Below are 19,712 nucleotides of genomic sequence, written 5' to 3' on the forward strand. Positions count from 1 at the left end.
GTATTGGTAATAATTCAATAGAAAACAAGCACATCCAGGTTTTTACTTCCAAGTCAAGATATTCTTTCTGGTACTAGGGAACCAGAAACTTGTCAGTTTTATTGGTTCTTCTCATGGGTTTCTCAGGAGATGGTCCACGCCACAAAACTTGGATCTAGACCTGGATCTAAACTGCTCCCAAATGTGGATGTATTTAAGAATTGTGACTGGATCCATAAGAGAAGTAAGTTCAGCTATAAAGTTTGGATCAGTATTGAAGCTTCCCCAAAGGGTATGGAAGAGTTTGGAGATGGGGTTTTGTTTCAGGTCCATCTATTTGTTATCTAGGAAAAAAATGAGTCTCACATTTGTTTATGTATCTAACCCCGCCTGTTGGCTAGCCCAGTGTGAGGTTATTCAGCATAGGGGAAGCTTGTGATTTCTTACACCACTGGGGGGGGGAGGGGGGAGAAAGGGAAGGGCTAGGCCTGAGGCTGCTTGGTGTGCTCTGTGTTGTGTATGTGTGAGTGCACCTCAGACCAGACCCACTCCGACAAATCACCAGGAACAGGCTGTATTCTGTAAAAAAAACATAGAAGAGGAAAACAGTTCAGCAGCCCCTTCTCTCAGCATGCAGCCTGTGTGCTGCGTCTAGCACAGTCCTTGCTGAGACCCTGCTGGGGGCAGAGGGCACATCCTGGCAGGAACCAGGAAGTTCTCCCAACATGCCGCAGTTTGTAGTCCACAACTTGTCATTCTCAGGGCTGCTGCTGAAACACATTGGACCTTGGGCTACATGTACCTTGAGGTAGAGCAGGAAATGAAGTTCCACTCTTATTATATATTCTCATTTGGACAGGAGTTCCTTGAAGCCACACATGTGCCTAGTATCAAAGCAACCGAGATTTAAAGGGGGATGTGAACACTCCTTTTTTGCTTTGCTCTTCAAAATAATTATGTCTTGTTTTTATCATTACATACCCCCACTTTTATTTTGTATTAGTCTTACTTTGTAAGATCCGCTGTGCAACAACCTTGTGACTTTGCCCTTACTGAGTGGTGTATTCCAGTGTGAAGCTGTGCTAATAATTATGTATGATAATGTAGAAAGTGGAATTGACACAGTTTATGGATTCAGGCCTCAGTCCTACATAGTGTAGGTTCAAATAAGATGAATATGATGGCAAGAGTCTATAGATACCGAGGCCTACATGTTTAAAGTGCATACACAAACTGAGCACCTAGAACATCCAGGATGCACATGTGTCCTGGGGATCGATGCGTGTGTATACCATTGCACATGCCATTCCAATTGGCAAAAAAAACTTCCTGTGCACAAGTGCATTTTCAGCCCAGAAATCTTGTTAGCGCCAATCTAATCACAATTTCCCAAACCTCAATTTGCTGCTATTCTGTTATCCCAATATAGGTCACGTCCACTGATGCCTTATCACTACACTGAAAATTATCCCATTTATCCAAGAGTTTTAAACATCTCCTATGACACCCAGATAATCAAGTTTACAATAACTTTGTATTGTATCACTCCCCTCTCTGGACAAGAGATGTAGGGAAAGTTGGATGATTAATCTGATTTCCTTCACAGTAATTACCATCTTCTGAAAAGCTGCCAGACTCACAGGGCCTAAGACTGTATCTCTAATATGGTTGGGGACACCTTGTGAGCCTTCATGTGGAACAGAAGGGAGGTGCAGAGCTACAAAAGTGCTTCCACAATGCAGCGACAGGAGGACGTATGTAAAATCAGACTCTGAGCCTGTGTGTGCACTGCAGGGGAGATTAATTGTTCTTTCTAGCAAACTAAAGTATTCATTTCGAGATGCAGAACTATTTGTGTTTTCACTGGCTTTGGCCTAATTACATATCACCTTTGGACTTGAATCATGCTGTTAATATTCAGCTGCTCTTGCAGGGCCGCCAGATGGATCTAGTTTGTGTGCTCTGACTTCAGATGCTGCATTTTTGTTGCAAGAATAAGCAAACAGAACACTTCCATTCTAGGGTCCAACCTAAACCCTGGAGAGGGTCCAGTAGAGTCAGGTAGTTACATCCTTCCAGTTGCTTTTTATCTCTACACTACCCACTCCAGCCACGCAGAGCATGTCTTGGGAAGAGGAATGAAAGGGTTAAAGGCAAAGCAGGAATGAGCTCAAAACCCACCCAGGACTCCTGATTTGCTTTGCTGATAAAGAGAAATTTAGCAGTATAACATCGCTGGGCTCTCTTTTCCCTGTTGCATTCAGCCTGCCAGAGCCCCATATGACAAGTCTGTGGCTCTGTGCCCACTACAGGCAAAACAGCACAGCAAGGTTTCCTTATAGCTACATGACGGAAGTCAAAATATCCAGATGGAGCCACAGAGGTTGCAACCTGCCAAAATCTCCTGTTCTTTATTCAGACCTGACAAGCTGAATTAACGTTATCTCAGGCTGCTGCGTTAAAGAGCCTTTAGTTAAAGAAGTAACAACAAACAACAACAACATTAAAAGGTCTGCTTCTCTCACTGTCTTTTTTTTCTTTCTTTTCCCTCCAACATAATTCTAAAATATGTATCAAAGAGCTTTATCTGGGGGAAAGAAATCAAATAATAAATGGGATTTAGTAGGGCGGGAGAATTCACAGCTGATGAAGGGGCAATATGAACAGATACATTAAGAACCCTTGGAAACGTGGCTCTTTTTAAAAGATTCCAAATCTCTAGGAACTCAGGTTTCAACATGCTGCAGTCTACCAAAGAAATCAATGTAAATAAGGTAAAAAAGGATAGCCCCCACCAAATAAAACAAGCTGGAGAATGACTAATGAAGCAGAATTCTGTGGTGTAAATATCGGTCTGGATTAATGTGATTACAGCCAGATGTGGTGCTACACTCTAGTTAAGGACATGTCAGTCCCTTCATTACAGCTCCTTGTTATCAGAGTTTGGGGAAAATAAAGGCATCCCCATTCCCACTGCTCCATGCCACATCTGCAGCTCATAGGTCAGCAAAAGAACATACTTGATCAGTTATTAATTTATAATAGTCTCCTTTCCTCTCACTGAAGGAGGTATTTATAAATGGTCCTGGTATTCAGGCTAGCATTTCCCAAACATGGGAGTTTGCCATCAGGTACCTACATCCATGCATAAGCCCTTCAGTAAGCACACATTGAGCTCCCATTGGTACTAGGCACTTTTCAGAACATACCAAAGACATTGTCCTGCCCTAGCGACCTTCCTGCTAAATACAGACAAATTCGAGCAAATGAAGGCAGACAATTGGAGGGGAGGGGCCTCATAGCCATGGGTGGCAGGTAAAGGCCCCATTGGGGAAGGCAAGCCCAAGCCCCACCCCTTCCACTAAATGTCCCGCCCTTTCAGCAACCTTCTGCCCCTCCCAAGCCAAGCCCTGCCCAACCCCATCCCCATCCTTCCTGGCCACCTGCAGGGCTGGGGCTGCTGCGCTATGGCCCCAGCCTTCCCGGACAGCCAGACAGCCAGGCTGCCATGCTGTGGCCCCAGCTTTCCTGGGCAGCTGGGAAGTCAGGCTGCCATGTTATCCGCCCAGCCTTCCCGTGGCCAGGAAGTCAGACTGCAATGCTGCAGCCTCAGCTTCCCCAGTAGCCAGGGAGTGTAGGCATTTTTGGGAAGGTAATTTCTCTCCCTTGCCTACATTACCTGCCGCCCATGCTTGCAACACATGGGTCACCGCAATAAACTAAGTGCTTGTTCTGGCTAATGACTCAGATATGCTGATGATGATTATGTATTTTGTTTGTTTATTTGGGACTGGAACGCTAGGATGGGGTAGTGGTATATGGCAGGGGAGATGACAAGAGGGGATGAAGTCATAAGAAGACAAAAAGGGAATATGGAGTACAGTGGAGGATTAGGAGAGGAGTGAGAAAACATAGGTGGATGAGTAACAAATCTCATACTGAATCTCTGCTTTGATTCAAGGAAATCACAATAAATTGAGAAAACAACTCCCAAGATTAGCTTACAATCAAGTTACTGTACCTTTCCGGTCGATTAAGTGTGAAATCTACTAGTAAACATTTCCTGACTATAGAAGCTGATGGCAAAAAACATCAAATATACTTTGGGGTTATTCATCATCAGGACCCAGATCTAAACATTGCAAACAGCAAGTACCTTTGTAACAATTGGAATCGAAGCCTGAGGCCCAACATACCTTTGAATCCTGGGAGCGCTGGAAACCAGAATCCCAATTTTGAAAATGTCTGACTTTAAAATAGGCCATAAAAGGATCCTTGGATACAAAACCACATATTTTGACATGTTTGAAACCCACATTTTAATGTCATTTCTATCTTCCCTTTGCTTCTGTTCAATAGCATAATGCGTCAGCTTTTTTCTCCTCTGGATTATTAAGATCCAAATCCAACATACTAGGTGCATGAAGCAAAGGCAAGGAGAACTGAAGCATCGCAGATTCGTTTTTACCATGATGCACATAATACATTCAGCAGTGCTAGTAATTTAGATGCATCACCATTGCTCTTCGGTTGTTTGCTGCTGATTGGTGTGGATGACTCAATCTGACACAGCAGCCCATATTGAGGTGACGTGCCTTTGTGTGGGTAATACTGTCAGACCATCCAGTATACAGATAAGGCTCTTTTTGGACTGCGAAACAGGAGAAACAATGGGCAGCAGGATTAACAAAGCCTTTGTTGATCTCTTTCCCCTCAGTTCGTCCTGCAGGTGTTTTTCAGAGGGCTATTTGGCTTGATCACCTTTGTACTGCTCCGATTTATATGGGTATTCAAATAAAACTGAACTTTTTGGAACAGGAGCGAGGAAAAGGAAAGTGCTGTGCCACATGGCTCTTGCTCCTCAGCCCAAAATAATCAAACAGTGTAAAGGCCAGCATAAAATCTGGGTCTATATTCTTCCCAACTATTATAGTCCCTGGCCTCCTCATTAGCCATCATTGTTTCCATTAGACACACTACAGGGAGATGAGAGGTAATTAGTGTGCATGACCCAAATACCTTATGGACTGCACTGCTGTGTAAGCTATAATAAATTTTTTAATTACCAAATATATCCTATACATGGACGATATAAATAGCAGAGTTGCTGGAGTCTGCATTTTCCAAACATACTCCAAGCACTTCCCTTGAGTTGGCAAAATCAGCGGACTTGCCAAATGGACACATCCATTTGCATGAAAGAAGGATCAATGAAACAAAGATAATTAGTTCTTCTTCTTATTTATGGGGCACTGAGTATATGTGTGGCACTTTAATCCCCAATGGGCACTTGCAATAAAGATTTATAATTGATGCACCACATGTTCCTAGTATCAGTTGGCTTTCCAGGGAGTGATATATGACTGCAGAAGACTGCAGTAGTTAATAATAAATTGCAATTAGATTCATGCTAAAGCCTTGGTAGAATTTTAGATACCTTCTAATCTAGATTTAAACTGAAGATGGCTTCCAGTTTATTTTATGCCCACACAGAATAACACACTAGGAGCAGTATTCTCTGTAAATTGTGTGCTTGTGCATCCGCTCAGGAGAGATTCAAAAGCCGTTCAGCTGATTAGCAGAGCTCCCACAGCTAGGTGTTTTGTCTCTCACAGTGATACACATCTGCCCATGTCTCGGTGCACATAAAAAATTATTCTGCATATGGGTGGAAAAAGTCTGCACATGGATGGAAAAAATGAGAGGGAACATTGAGTAGGAGTGCTGTTTCGGTCCCCAAAACTGAGGACTAGATTGGGTTAGTAGACTCAGACCTGCATGGGAGTTTGTGTGATGCCATGAAATCTCAGCGACTTTTTGAGGAGGCTGGTCCCTACACTCTGAGTGAAGGAATTGTAATTACAGGTTCACACTCTGTAATCTGGATTTCCTCAGTCCCGCAACACCCCTGGTCTGGTATTGTTGGGGTGACCCTGTGGGATCAAAGGCATTGCCAGATAGGACAATTGGAGTTTGGAATCCCGGGTTCAGTGGGGCCACTGGGGATAGCCCCTGGCAGCAGAGTGACCACCGGGCAAAGCTCCCAGGCGGCAGCAGAGCCATGGGACAAAAGCAGAGCCTTGGGTGACAGCAGAGTCATGGGGGGAAGGGTTTCCCATGGGGATTGCAGAGCTCCAGCTGGCAGCGGGGTGCCCAGGAGATAATGTGGAGACCCGGGTGCATTGACCTCCTCTGGTCTGCAAATTTCCTGTCAGGTCCCTGGGGTGCTGGACCAGAGAGGTTCAACCCGTACTAATGTCCTTGTGGGAAGAGGAACCCTCCCTGCACCCTTCCTGTGACACACTCAAGCAAAGGGAATTGTCACAAGCAAAAAACTATCCCTGCCAGGCAGCAGCCTGATTTCCAGCTTAGCCTGTCTGCTGCGGTGTAGCAATCCATGGGAGCAGAAACAGCTTTTGGGGGCCAAACAGGAAGAGGCTAGGTTGATTATGATCTCTCCCATTTTCTGCAGCAAGCTGCATATTCTTGGAATGCATTTTTCCCCCCGGGTCAATAAAATGGGAGCAATGCTGCTCTTGCACCTCAGCCGAGCAGGGAAAGGATTAAGTTATTGGGTGGTTCATTATTGTAGGAAAAGTAAAATGATGTTTGAAGATGTCAGAGTTCTTGGCGGCCTGTGTGCTGAGTGTACTATCTTTGGATAATATTGCGGCTGCTAGCTTGTACTAACGCGCTGCTGTGGGTTGATTTGTTTCATCTGGCCTAATGAAATGACATGACACAATATGCTGGCGTAGCCTAACTTGACCTAGTCCTACGAACAGCTCATTCGTGCATGAAAGTAGAAGATCTTCAGGGGATGGACATTTGGAATGGCTCTTCTGACTTGAGAGGGAAGGTGTTGTTGGGATTAGGCTGTTATCCAGGCACTCGGGAAACTGGGGCCACTCTGCACAAGTCTCTTTATTTCTTTGGCCCAGATCCAGAAAGAGGCCTAGGTCTTGCAATGATGAGCATCGCAGCACCTAGAAACACACAGGAACACAGCTTAGATTGCCACAGCCCAAGTTAGGCATGTAGTCTTGTTATACAGTGAAGCGGGGAGGCATAGGTGTGTTAGCCATTATGCTAGACATAGAGCCACCTAAACTAGCCAATGGGAGCTGCCAATGTCAGGGAGTGTGTGTTTAAGCCCCACCTCTCTGTCGGAGATGGATTCCTTCCTATAACTTAGACTTAGGTGCCTATCTCTGCTTAGTGATCCACAAATGGGAACCAACCACCTGAGGCTTAGGTGGGAGATAGGTGTCCAGATGCGTAGGGTAAGGCAGCTGTCCACATGCCCAGAGGTGGAAACACAGGCATCATGGGCATTCTAGCTTGAAAATACAGGCCCCAAGTGAATAAGTACTTTTAGGATTTAGCTGGATTGCAGTAGAGCCAAAACTGAGACTTAGGTAACCACATCTGGGATTTAGATGCCTTTGGGAATGTGGGCCTGATCTGTAAAATGGAAATAAAATCACTTTCCTACCTGCCCCAAGAATCGTGATGATAAACACCTTCAAGATGGTGAAGTGCTCTGATCACATGTTAATGGGGTCACTTCAGACAGCGAGATAAGAGAGACTTCTGTTGATGCCACCTCTATACCAGTTAAGGATCAGGCCCGTTATTTGGCAAAGAGTGATTCAAGCCATGTGGCCGAGGGAGGAGATGGTAATGCGACTCTTTATAAAACATTTTTTAAAATGTAAATAACAGGTTTTCTAACCAGCCATAAAGCATGAGATTAGTGCTTGAATTATGCTGGATAATTAGTGTAGTAGGTAATTATTTCAGATCTGGCACATCTGCGAATACAGCACTGCTACTGAATTAGAAAACCCTCATGGCCACTAAAATAAGATGGCCGCAGTAATTCCACATGGGGATCTCTAGGCAAGATTAATGATCCCTTTAACTGGCAGGGGTTTGCCAAACGAGTGTACAGATACTACTGTATAGCCTCATTGCCATGGATACCGATCACATTTCTTTGGAAGAAAAAAAAATCAGTGTGCCATGGTCTGAGATTTTGGACTAAGCAAGGCGGTTTTGACTCTGCTGGAAGAGCGAATGTGTTAAGGCTACACTAGCGAGTGGTGAGTTGGAGGCAGGACAAAGGGAAGTAGCATGGCCGTGGCCTGCAGCAACCTACGGAAAGGGCAGTGAAATCAAATCTTGATAGGAATACTGGGTTGCTATGGCAACAATGGCATGGTGCAGTGCACATGTGGAACCAGTGGATGGATTGTCATAGGAAAACTGATCAGGTTTACGGAAAAAGCCATTTATCTAAATGTGACAAATGAGCTGGAGATGGGAGCTGACCCAGTTCAGTGAGGAGAAAGTCCCATCGGGGTGACATGGCCAAGGATTCCAGCAAGACCTGAGTGTCTGGCCCAGGCAGACACTGCAGTGCATGGTGGAGGAGGAGAAGTTGCACCTGTTGAATGTAGCCCAAGCTGGTCCGTTCTCTGCTGTTCTGTCTGGGGACGACCTTTTGGCCCCCATTCTGCCCACCTCTCTCGGTGGAAGCGGTGACAATGCAAAAGCCTATAAGCTGTCAATGCTAGATGCAGAAGAGCTACACCTGTTGTCTGCAGTCACTAACAGGTCGCATTATGAGTATTGTTCTGGATGGTACGTTAAGGTACCTGGAAAATGACTGATGCTACCAGGTGTGATATTTTATTCAATTTGTTCTCTTTTAGTTTTCCTCTGTGAAATGGCAGCATGAACTCACCTCTCAAAGAAATGCTATCAGCTTGCCTTATGAGGGGTTGGGGTTTTTGTTTTTGTTACTATTACGTATCAATTGTCTCAGCCCTCTAGAACACAGAGAAAGCAATAGTCCCTTTCCTGAGGAATTTACACTCAAAACTGAACTGACTCTTAAAGTTTAATAATACATAGGACCATATTCATCTCTGGAGTAGCAGCACTAACGCGGGTGCACTGCAGGAATGAGTTTGGCCTAGAAAGCGCTGAGTGATCAGTGAAGCACAAAACTCAAAGCAGGGCAGATTTTTTTTAAGGTATTTTGCTTTGTGACAGGTTGTCACTGAAAGACTTTGCTGCTGACTTGTGGTCAAAGGAAGGATTTGAATGAGAAAAGTGTGGTTGCCTGGCACACACAGACGTTCTTGGTAAAACTAAACAGCCTTTCCATTGCACATTTCCAGTGCAAAACTACCACCCAAATAGGTTTTCCCTCATCACTCAGGTTCTGTGCAAATAACTGAAACAAGCTTGATGTGTAATCTCTGGGGAATTCACAGCTGCAAATGAGGGCAAGATTGAATAATCTCATCTGGGTCAGATTTTAGCAAGTTGTTTGTCTTTTTAAAAGAAATTGTATTACTGTTGCATGTGAGTGACAAATCAGGGGATGCTCAAATGGATTTGGGACCAGGGTCCGCCAGATCAGGAGATGGGTGCATTTAGCTTTACCAGGGCCATGCAAAATTACCCCAAAACTTTACATACCATCCCACCCCTCAAAATACAATAGGCCTTATTCTGGTCTGAAATAGAGAAATAAAAAGATTTTAATTCAGACAAAATCTTAGTTTAGTTAAACATCCCCACCAAAATAACAACAAATTAGTTTTTTGCCCCCTTCCCATAACTCTTCCCTACAAAGATCGCCTAGCTCCTGCTACCAACTAATTCCTCCATCCAGCATATTGCCTTGTTGTAACATGCTGGAGGAAATTATGGACCATCAATTCACTATGGCTGGCCCAGCCCGGCCACCTTATTAGATCTTGCAAGTCACAACAGACATTTGTGTGTGTGTGTGTGTGTGTGTGTGTGTGTGTGTGTGTGTAGAGAGAGAGAGAGAGAGAGAGAGAGAGAGAGAGAGAGAGAGAGAGAGAGTAGCATTCCCTGGATAGGATTTAAATGCCAAGTTATATACAGATTCAAAGATCATACTCAAGATATACAGAAGACAATTAAAAATGGACAAAAATGCAGAACAATTCTGTCTTCTAGCCATTCTTGTGTATATTTTAAATGCTGGTGAAACAGTGGCCAAAAGATTAGAGTGACCCATAAGGAACAAAAAGAAGCACAAGGGAAGAGCCAGGCACTGTAGCAAAAGAGACTTGCGTCTCTGAACCAGGAAATTCTTCTCTAGACAACATCTGCTTACCCTGTGCAACTTGCACCTGAGGAACATTATTGCAACAAACAACTTAGTGACCTTAAAGAAAGTTAGATGCATGAACAAGAACACAAACTGCAAGGACACAGACTAGGATAACCTAGGCAAAGGCTAAAGCTGTCCTCTTTCCCCATTCCTGTATCTGAGCTAGAAAAACATAGAGGCAAATTACAATAGTTGTTGCAACAACATATCAATTTTGGTCTCCTAGTCAAGAGGAGAACAGACTTCATAGACTTCAACGACTTCAACTTGGTCCATGTGCCTGCTCTGTGAAATAATTAACACTTCAGTGAAATAAATAACACTAAAATATAACACTATGCAAAGCAGTTTTCTAACAATAAATAAAGACATGCTAGTTCTTTGTCCTTTTAGGACCTTCTCATGTTACTAAATTATCTGGGATCAGCCATATGGATAAACAGGCTGATCAAATTCTACTTGTAATTTTAGAAGTGTTCAGTCCATTGGGCCTTTGGCTGAGTTTTGCTGTGGGGATTATGTATCACTCTGAAGGGTTTGCCAACATATAACAAAATGTTGCAGATTGCAGGTGAAGTGTATCTGTGATTCTCTGAATGTCAAGCTGAGCTGTCTGTGCACACATGCATGTGCATGCATGCACTGGGGAAAATATACTCACCCTTTTTCCTTTCAAATGCATCATCCTACAGTGCAAAGTTTATTTTCCCTGTAAATGGCTGCCATGTAAAAGCATTAGCATTGCTCACTCTGCTGTCCCTAGCATCTCTGTACTCTGGATGCTCTATCCCTTCTGGACAGTGTGGAAGAGGAATCTTTGTTGACTATTTTAGCACCTGGGGTTATGTGGGTCTGATTGCCTTCTGGCAACCCTCCTGCCCGGCATCAGTAGATTCCCAGGGAGAAGGCTGCCTGCAAAGCTTTCATGAAGCTGCATGTATCACAGCTCCATGCTGGTATGTTAAGCTCTCATGCTGTGTGGGTTTTTTTTTGTTAATGTCTTTCAGTGCTACTTGTTGTTACCCCCATCCAGAGGATCTGGCCAAAATGTAACATAGGCCAAAGGGCAAGGCAAATTGCCTCTATAATCCTGCCTATCTTTAAGAAGCTACTACTGTGCAAAACCTGGCTACGGTGCTGATCTGATATTCTTCCAACACCCGGTGTGGGCTGAACTGAACATGTTTCTGACTCATGCTACAGCCCTATTGAAGTCCAGAGCTGTAGCATGATGAGGATAAATGATCAAAACACGGCTCCATTCCATCTCAATTGGCAAGTCCTGGTTGTATTTTAACCGGGTCAGGGCAATGCCAGGTACCCAAGAGTCCAGTGTGCCCATTTTCATACTGTAGGGGGGACCTGAGACAGAATCAATGTTGTGCTGTGATGAGTTAATGCTTAGTACAAACATACAGACCCGGCCAAAGAGTTTGCGGGGCTCAAGGCGGCACGCTGAAAGCAGGGCCCAGCCAGTGGATGCTCTAGTTTAAGTCAAACACAGTTGAGGGGTTACAGAGTCCAGCTCGGGCAGCACAAGTCGCTCACTGGATATATTCCACAACACCTCTAGATATAAGAAAAATTTCAACTGGCATCTATTTCAGTGTCAGCTGCCATGCTTTTACTGTTTTACTATGACGTCATTATACACTATCATAAAATTTTTCAATAGAAGCCTCCAGCAGCCAATCTGTCCAAGACCCCCAGCTTGTATTAGAGACCTGGAATTTATTTGACAGAACTGGCGTGTATTAAAACATCTGGCCAGTACTCCCAGCATCTCACAGAATAAAAGACTGGTTTTGAACATAAATGTTTTCGAGGTTACCGAACGATTTTCTGTGACTTGAGATAATTTTCAATATTTCAATAATAATCATAGAAGACAATTACATCAGCTCCGTGTTTCAGTAAGCTGGTGTAAGTTTATCCCAGGTGGATAGCACATCGTGTGCATCCTCCCCATTGCAGTTCACAGTAACGTTATAAGCTGTGTCAAAGAGTATTCTTTATGGACCACTTTTCTTCCTTCTGTGTCCAATGTCATGATTTCTACTTCCTATAAGAAACAGTGACACTTTTTAAATTAAAGTAAAAGAGACCTAGCGCATGATGCGGTCTGAAAAGCTGGAGGGTGTCTATAAATCCAGGCTCAAGTCAGATGTGTCTCTCCACAGATAATGATGGGGATGTGAGATGTGTTACCTTAGACAAGAACCAAAGCTTCCAAACGTCTTTTATGGATAGACATTTCACAGATTTACATTGTAAGCCCTTTGGCTCAGGAATTATCTTGTATTATGTGTAAATACAGTACCCAGTATACTGAGGTCCCTGTTCTAGATTGTAACCATGGGACAATGAGGTCACCTCTTTGTGCAGCAGGAAAATAGGGTTAATAACTTACTCATCTTTGTAGAATGCTTGAGGTCTTTAGATGGAATGCACAAGATAAACATGGGCTATTCCAGTGAGGATAAAAATTGGAAAAATAGGCAAAATGCATCTAATTGTAATTTTTAACCATGTCTCTCTCCTCTTGTGGTGTTTTAGCAGGTTTTATGTTCCCCACCCCTCTTTGGGGTCCTATATTTATTTATTTATTGTGTTTTTTTAAATTTTGTAAGCTGCCTCAAATATTTTAAATAGAGAGGCAGGGTAAAAATATTTTAAATAAATAAGTAAATAAATGCCTAAGTATGGTGCAGACTCCAGGTTTTAATTCTAGAGCACAATAAAACATATCCATTTTATCAAGATTAATTTGATTTGATCTACATTTATAAGAACTGAAATGAGCGTAGTTTTTAAAACAACTCACAGTATCCGCTTCAGATCCTTTCCCAGAGAAGTATGCAGACTAGGGAAAGTAAAACAATGATATTTGAAAATAAGAGTTGAAAAGTTCTTTTTTTCTCCACACATAATTGATGGCCTCACTGGTGCTATCTCAGACTAAGGAATGGCTTTTCTTGCTCTGCTTTAGGTATAAATGAAGCCATTAATATTAGGAGGACAATTCTTAAATGATGAATCCAGGTTTTGGCATGGGAAACATTTTTCACTAAATGTTGGTGTTCCTGCATTTCCCCAGGGGTAAATATTTTGACACTGTGCTACATTTCATATCAATTTTATATTTACACTGACAAGGGCTATAAAGGAACTGAATTTGCCTCTCATTCATCATGTGAGATCCTCTTTAGCACATGTGAATAATACAGCTTTCTCCTCGCAGGACTCAATCACCAAGCTGAGACATAGCCAAGTGGTTGCCAATGTGCCCTCCAGCACAGCTTGCTAGTAACACTGTGTTTCTGTCTTTCCCAGGACCACGCAGATATCGAGTGGAAGTTTGCACGGACAAAGCTGTGGATGAGTTACTTTGACGAAGGTGGCACTCTGCCACCTCCTTTTAATATCATCCCCAGTCCCAAGTCAATCTGGTACCTTTGCAAGTGGATCCACAAACAACTGTGCCCAGACAAGGACTCTGAGGATGAACATAAGAGGCATGAAAACCTAAAAACGTTCACGGTAAGGAGCCCTATGTTTTAGAATTTCATTTGCCCAGAGTACTATTTATTAATTCAGACTCACAGATTCCAGTAGTCCTTTGCTTTTAGTAGTGGGCTATCTCCATCACAAAGAGTCAGTGGGAAACATGACCGATGGCCATTTAATATACATTTTCCTATTTAATTCCAGGAACGGCATGCTGACAACCTGATTCAGAATCAACATTACCAGGTAAAGCCTCCAGTACAATAAGTCATTTATTGTCTATTTCTTGCTTGTGCTTGATTTGTGACACCTTGCTGGCTGCAAAGTACTGTAATATAGTTTGATGAGTGTACCAGTTCTAAGAGATTTCTGCTCATTGAGGAATAAATAAGCATAGCTTCTTCCAAACAGTGTGCGAGGTTCGGTTCAGCAACTCGCTTGTGGCCTTTTGCTTCCTCAAATAGAGTGCAAAAGTTGGGGTAAAGCCTGTTCCCACTGAAATTTATAGCAAAATTCCCATTGACTTCAGAGGTGCCAGGATTTCATGCCTGATCACACAGGGAAGTGAAATCCTTATCAAAATTGCAGCTGAGGTACCTTTAAAAAAAGTAAAAAAAGCTTAGCCTTATTTTTGCAATGAGTTCCTAGATCCATCACAAATAAGGAGTCTTTTTTGTTTGTTTGTTTTTCGACAGAGGAAGGCTCAGATGAGAGGAACGTTGAGAGCAACATTTGTAATGGGCAGAAGTCTACTGGCATGCTGGAAAATGCGTGCAATTGCACACCTATGTGTGTGAACACATTTACCGTGGCTAAATACCAACTTGCTTATGTAATTACAGCTCTTACATGCACACCAGCAGGTGCAAATGGGCACATTTGCTTGCAAAAATAGATCTCTTCCCGCCAAAAATGTGGACTGAATTGAATAACCCAGGACCACAGAAAGGCTGTGTCTACATTGGCCCCTATTCCGTAATAGGGATGCTAATGTAGCACTTTGGAATAGGCAAATCCGCGGGGGATTTATTTTCCGGAGGATCGTATCCAGACTGGCGCTTTTCTCCGGCTTATCTACAAGCCGGAAAAAAGCGGCAGCCATGAAAATGCAAATGCCGCGGGGGATATTTAAATCCCCCGCGGATTTGCCTATTCCAAAGTGCTACATTAGCATCCCTATTACAGAATAGGGGCCAATGTAGACACAGCCAAAGAGTCAGAGATCTGGGGCAAGTAACTAAGAGCTTATTCTGTGGAGAGATCCTCAGATCCCCGGATCAGTGTTCCCTCTCATCTGTGGGCCAGCACAGCTTCACAGGTGATTAATCAGCCCCATCCAGTCCATCCCATCCTAGCTCAGGGCTCCTGGCATGGAGCTGACTGATTGGGCAGGGTTGATTAATCACTTGTGAAGCTGTGCTGCCAGGCAGCTTAGAGAGAACACTGTCCCCAGTACCACCAAATGGTAATCAAGGAGTAAGTTCCTTGCAGGAAAGAGCCCTTAATATACCATAGACTTGACTACCCTCAGGATAAAGTATTCCCTTGGATAAATCCCCAATGTTCCCATTTACTTCAATGAGACTTTTTATATCCACGTGGTCTAATGTGGCTCTAAATTAATCCAGAGAGTTCTGGCTGCTCTTCAATATATGTATATGTGTTTGTTTTACCATGGAGCTGTTCATAACTCATGATGATGGGGGAAAACAAATCTCCAAGTGACATATTTAATGGTTGCATAATACCTGGCATATATATGAAACTTTAAAAGCACTTGACATTCTTTAACCAATTAAGACTCATCCTCTCTCTGCAAGGTGGGTAATTATCCTCATATTACAAATGGGAAAACTAAGGCAGAGAAATTATGAAATCTCTTCTCACACAAGCATTGTTGCATACACACAACACTGGTACAGGAGTTTGACATATTATGCTTAACTGTTGATCTTTCAAGATGCAAGATCTGGAACTCTTCATAATGCTGCATACTGTCTGAAAAAACATGCCCCATTTTTCAATATGAAAGGCAGGTCTCTGACTCCACAAAGAGTGGGATAGAGTGATTGCAGACAGTGAAAACACAATGGGACTTTGCAATTTGGCCTCAATAAGTAGACAGCTGAATCATTCATGTTCTTTTATGTTTCAGGAAGTGATCAGAAATCTAGTGAAAAGGTATGTTGCAGCAATGATACGAAATTCCAAAACCAACGAGGGATTAACTGAAGAAAATTTTAAGGTAATCCATTATTCTGTAATACATTTGCCTCTCATAACAGTTCCTTTTGTTACACTCAGTAATGTTACCTTCTGAGTAAAGCACTTTCAGATCTACTGATGAAAGCATTATTCAGTATTATTAGTGCTGAGCATAGGTGTGACATTATGTCTCTGTGCAAATTTTGTGAGCGAATAGGAGTCCCTTCTTATAAGAACATAAGAATGGCCGCACTGGGTCAGACCAAAGGTCCATCCAGCCCAGTAACCTGTCTGCCGACAGTGGCCAGTGTCAGGTGCCCCAGAGGAAGTGAACTGAACAGGTAATGATCAAGAGATCTCTCTCCTGCCATCCATCTCCACCCTCTAAAAAACAGAGGCTAGGGACACCATTCCTTATCCATCCTGGCTAATAGCCATTAATGGACTTAACCTTCATGAATTTATTTAGTTATTTTAAATCCTGTTATAGTCCTAGCCTTCACAACCTCCTCAAGCAAGGAGTTCCACAGATTGACTATGTGCTGTGTGAAGAAGATCTTCCTTTTATTTGTTTTAAACCTGCTGCCCATTGCTACCCTCCCCGAGTCCCTCTAGACTTCAGCAGTTTAGCATGGTCTAAAGTGCAATTGCTTGTTCTTGACTAGGATTTTAGAAGGTGTTAATCAGATTGCGCTAACTTGATTTAACAGCACATCTCTAAATGCTAGTCTAGATAAGACCAAACATTGTGCACATGAACAGTAACGCCCGTGGCAAGGAATGTGAGGATGCAAAGTGGCAGATCGATTTAAGGCAGCCATGAAGAGGCAGACTTTGATGATGTTCAGTAGATCAAACGTCACAGTGTGTGTGTGAGACAGCTGGGCTGTCATCTCCTGAGTATGCCTGCACTTCTAGGGGAGTCAGTCCCAAAGAGGGAAACATCTGTCACCTAAATTAAACGTGTGACCCATTAACCAAGGTCACGGGCACATTGCAGCAGAGCCTTTCCCACTCCCCACAGGAATGAAAATTTTTGTTAGATTTTTTTAAAAAAATATTCGTTTTCTTTTGTGGGGCCAAGAATGCTGGCCTAATGGCCATTAGGGACCTAGCGATCCAGCAAGGCATTCTCTCTAGTTGCAGAAAACTAACTGCTGAATAATGAAAGACTTATCTGGTATTCTTGTACATAGTGACTTGGCATCCCACATTTGCATAACTTTGAACACTCCCCTCGGGGGAATACAATCATTCTTTCATATCTCAGACCAAACTTCTGTGGGTAACTCGTTTTCCCTCTTTCCTTAGGAATTAAAGCAGGACATATCTAGCTTTCGCTATGAAGTTCTTGACCTCCTGGGAAACAGGAAACCCCAGAGGAGAAGTTACTCTACTAGCAGCACAGAGGTCTCCCAAAAGGAGGAAACCAATGAGGATGGTTCTGGAGAAAAAGCCAAAGCCAAGAGTGTTTCTTTCAATGTAGCCAACAAGAAAAAAGATTTCAATGTGTCAGCTCTCATTAAAACTATGTCTGGGATCGAGATTGTGGAAGAGAAACCAAAAAGCAATGGAATAAATAAGCGCTCCTTTGTCCGGAACGGGAATAGGGTTCAGAGGCTTTCAAACTCCAAGAAAGAATCTTTCAAGAGACTGGGTCTCCTATTTTCTAAGATGAATGGGCATGTGCCTGAGCCAAATGCAGAGCCTATGTACACTATTTCAGATGGAGTCATTCAGCCACATTACATGTGGCAAGACATTAAATATTCTCAGATAGATAAAGAGAGGGAAGAAAACTGTTCCAAAAGTGAAATTAACCTCAATGAGGTGGACTATAGTGGGAACATGCGACTTACAGGACAGAGCAAGGAATGCCCTATGGTTTGTACCAGCTCCCTTCACTGTGCTTCCAATATTTGCTCCTCTAATTCCAAACTTATAGACTCCACGGAGGACGTATTTGACTCTTGGGGAGAGACCTGTGACTTGTTTATAAACCAGTGGAAAGATGGTCAGGAAGATCATGTTACAACTCGACTATAAGTCAAACTATTAAACACCTGCTATAGAAGGTAGCTAAATATTTGTAATTGTTTGCTATCAGCAATGATTCGGTCAGGAGTCCCTTTCCGTCCCAAGCACCGACTGTAGAACTTAGTTATTTTAGCCCGTTTTATAGCCACCTTTACATTTTTTATTTGCCTTTTTACACTCGTGGATGCTGAACGATTTACCAGTGTGGGCCAATAATGTTAAGGCTGTTCATGATTACCCAGAGCAGGTGCAGACTGATGTTCCCCACCAATTGCTATGCTTGGCCTATATTATTGTTTATTGATGCAGATGGAGTCTACCTACCCAGTTGCTCTCCTAATCCAAACAATTAGGTTGTTCACTGGATGTCAGGATCAAATGCTGCCCCCAATCCAATGGGTGCAGGGACTGGGGGGAGGACAGGGGAATCATAGCGGATCCAAGCCTTTGAGGGCTGCTGTTCTTCCTGCAGGGATGGGAGGTGGGGAGGAGCTTGGGAGTCAGAAAGGCCTGGGGGAGAAGAAAGGGCAGGTTATTGCTCTCCCCACAGGAATGAGAGGTGTCAAAGAAAGCCCAATCCTGGAAGGGGGGTTGATTCCCTGTCCATGGGGATGGGGAGCCTCTACCCTGTATGTGACCTGGGGCCTGGTCCAGCCTCTTCCTGAGCGCCAGCTCCACTGCAGGTGGGAGTGGGGTTCCTGACCCTGATCCTGATCCTGCCTCTGGGCTCTTGGCCTGGAAGGTCACCTTGGGCCTGGCATGATGATGCCAGAGGCAGCCAAAGTGAGGTCTGGGCCTGACCAGGGGGGTGAGTCACTTCCTGCACTGTTAATGGCAGACACAAAATCCAAGTGGTTCCATGAACCTGTGTCATGTCACCCTCCACCCCTCTCAAATTTGTCCCAGTTGTCCCTCCATTATGAAGGAAGGGCAACCAGGCCAAACCTAAGATAGCAGCCCTGATAAAGTGCACCCCATGCACACTAGTTCTTCTGGGTCTGACTTCTGGGGGTACGGTTGAACCAAACCCCTTGCTCAAACCACCCTAATGTATGTTGCACAGTCTTCTCATTTCGCTGGTCCGGGATACCAGCTAATGAAAAGTAGCTGTACCTGGGAGGCCGAAGGGCAAACTACAATTATCAGAAGGGGTTTCCAGATATAACTGGCCTTTTTCTTTTGTAAGCAACACAGCCACGTCTGTGTGTGCTTTTAAGGTTGTACATTATAGCCTCCATGTAAACTCTCTCTGAAATTAGGTAAGTTTATCAGCCAGTTACCATCATTTATTAAGTTATGGGCTTTGCTTAGATCCATCTCCTTATTTTGCATTTATTAGATACAGTTAGTAATCCACTGGCCCTCCTATTAGAAGCAGAGTGAGTTACTACTTGGATATGGAAAGAGACACTGAGAGACTGGCATAGATATAGGGCTTTGCATAAAGATAGGACTGAACCACAATCCAGGATTCAAACATCCCCACTTGTGTTTGAAATACAACCCCATCACCTGAATTTTACCAATGGTCCCTGTGTAACCCACACACCTAGGCTACGTCTACACTGGCAGCTTCTTACACAAGAACTCTTTTGCAGAAGAGTTCTTGTGCAAAAACTCTTCCACAAGAGAGCGTCTACACTGGCATGGGTTTTTGCACAAGAGATGTGCTTTTGCGCAAGAGCATCCATGCCAGTGTAGATGCTCTCTTGCGCAAGAAAGCTCTGATGGCCACTTTAACCATAGGGATTTCTTGCGCAAGAAATTCATGTTGCCTGTCTACATTGGCCTTTTGCGCAAGAATAGTTGCTCAAGAGGGCTTATT

General features: G+C 43.5%; 1 protein-coding gene across 1 annotated transcript in view; it reads left to right on the forward strand.

Moving 5' to 3' along the window:
- The window catches only part of TRPC5 (transient receptor potential cation channel subfamily C member 5), a 157,631-nt gene extending 138,190 nt beyond the window's left edge, over positions 1 to 19,441 (forward strand). Inside the window, exons 8-11 of the mRNA XM_075940904.1 lie at positions 13,472 to 13,678; positions 13,850 to 13,891; positions 15,801 to 15,890; positions 17,162 to 19,441. Coding sequence (XP_075797019.1) covers positions 13,472 to 13,678; positions 13,850 to 13,891; positions 15,801 to 15,890; positions 17,162 to 17,896 — 1,074 coding nt within the window. The 3' untranslated portion in view covers positions 17,897 to 19,441. The remainder of the gene's footprint in view (positions 1 to 13,471; positions 13,679 to 13,849; positions 13,892 to 15,800; positions 15,891 to 17,161) is intronic.
- Positions 19,442 to 19,712: the final 271 nt, after the last annotated feature.

The sequence above is a fragment of the Pelodiscus sinensis genome, chromosome 13 (assembly GCF_049634645.1).
Source record: "Pelodiscus sinensis isolate JC-2024 chromosome 13, ASM4963464v1, whole genome shotgun sequence".
Taxonomy (NCBI): Eukaryota; Metazoa; Chordata; order Testudines; family Trionychidae; genus Pelodiscus; species Pelodiscus sinensis.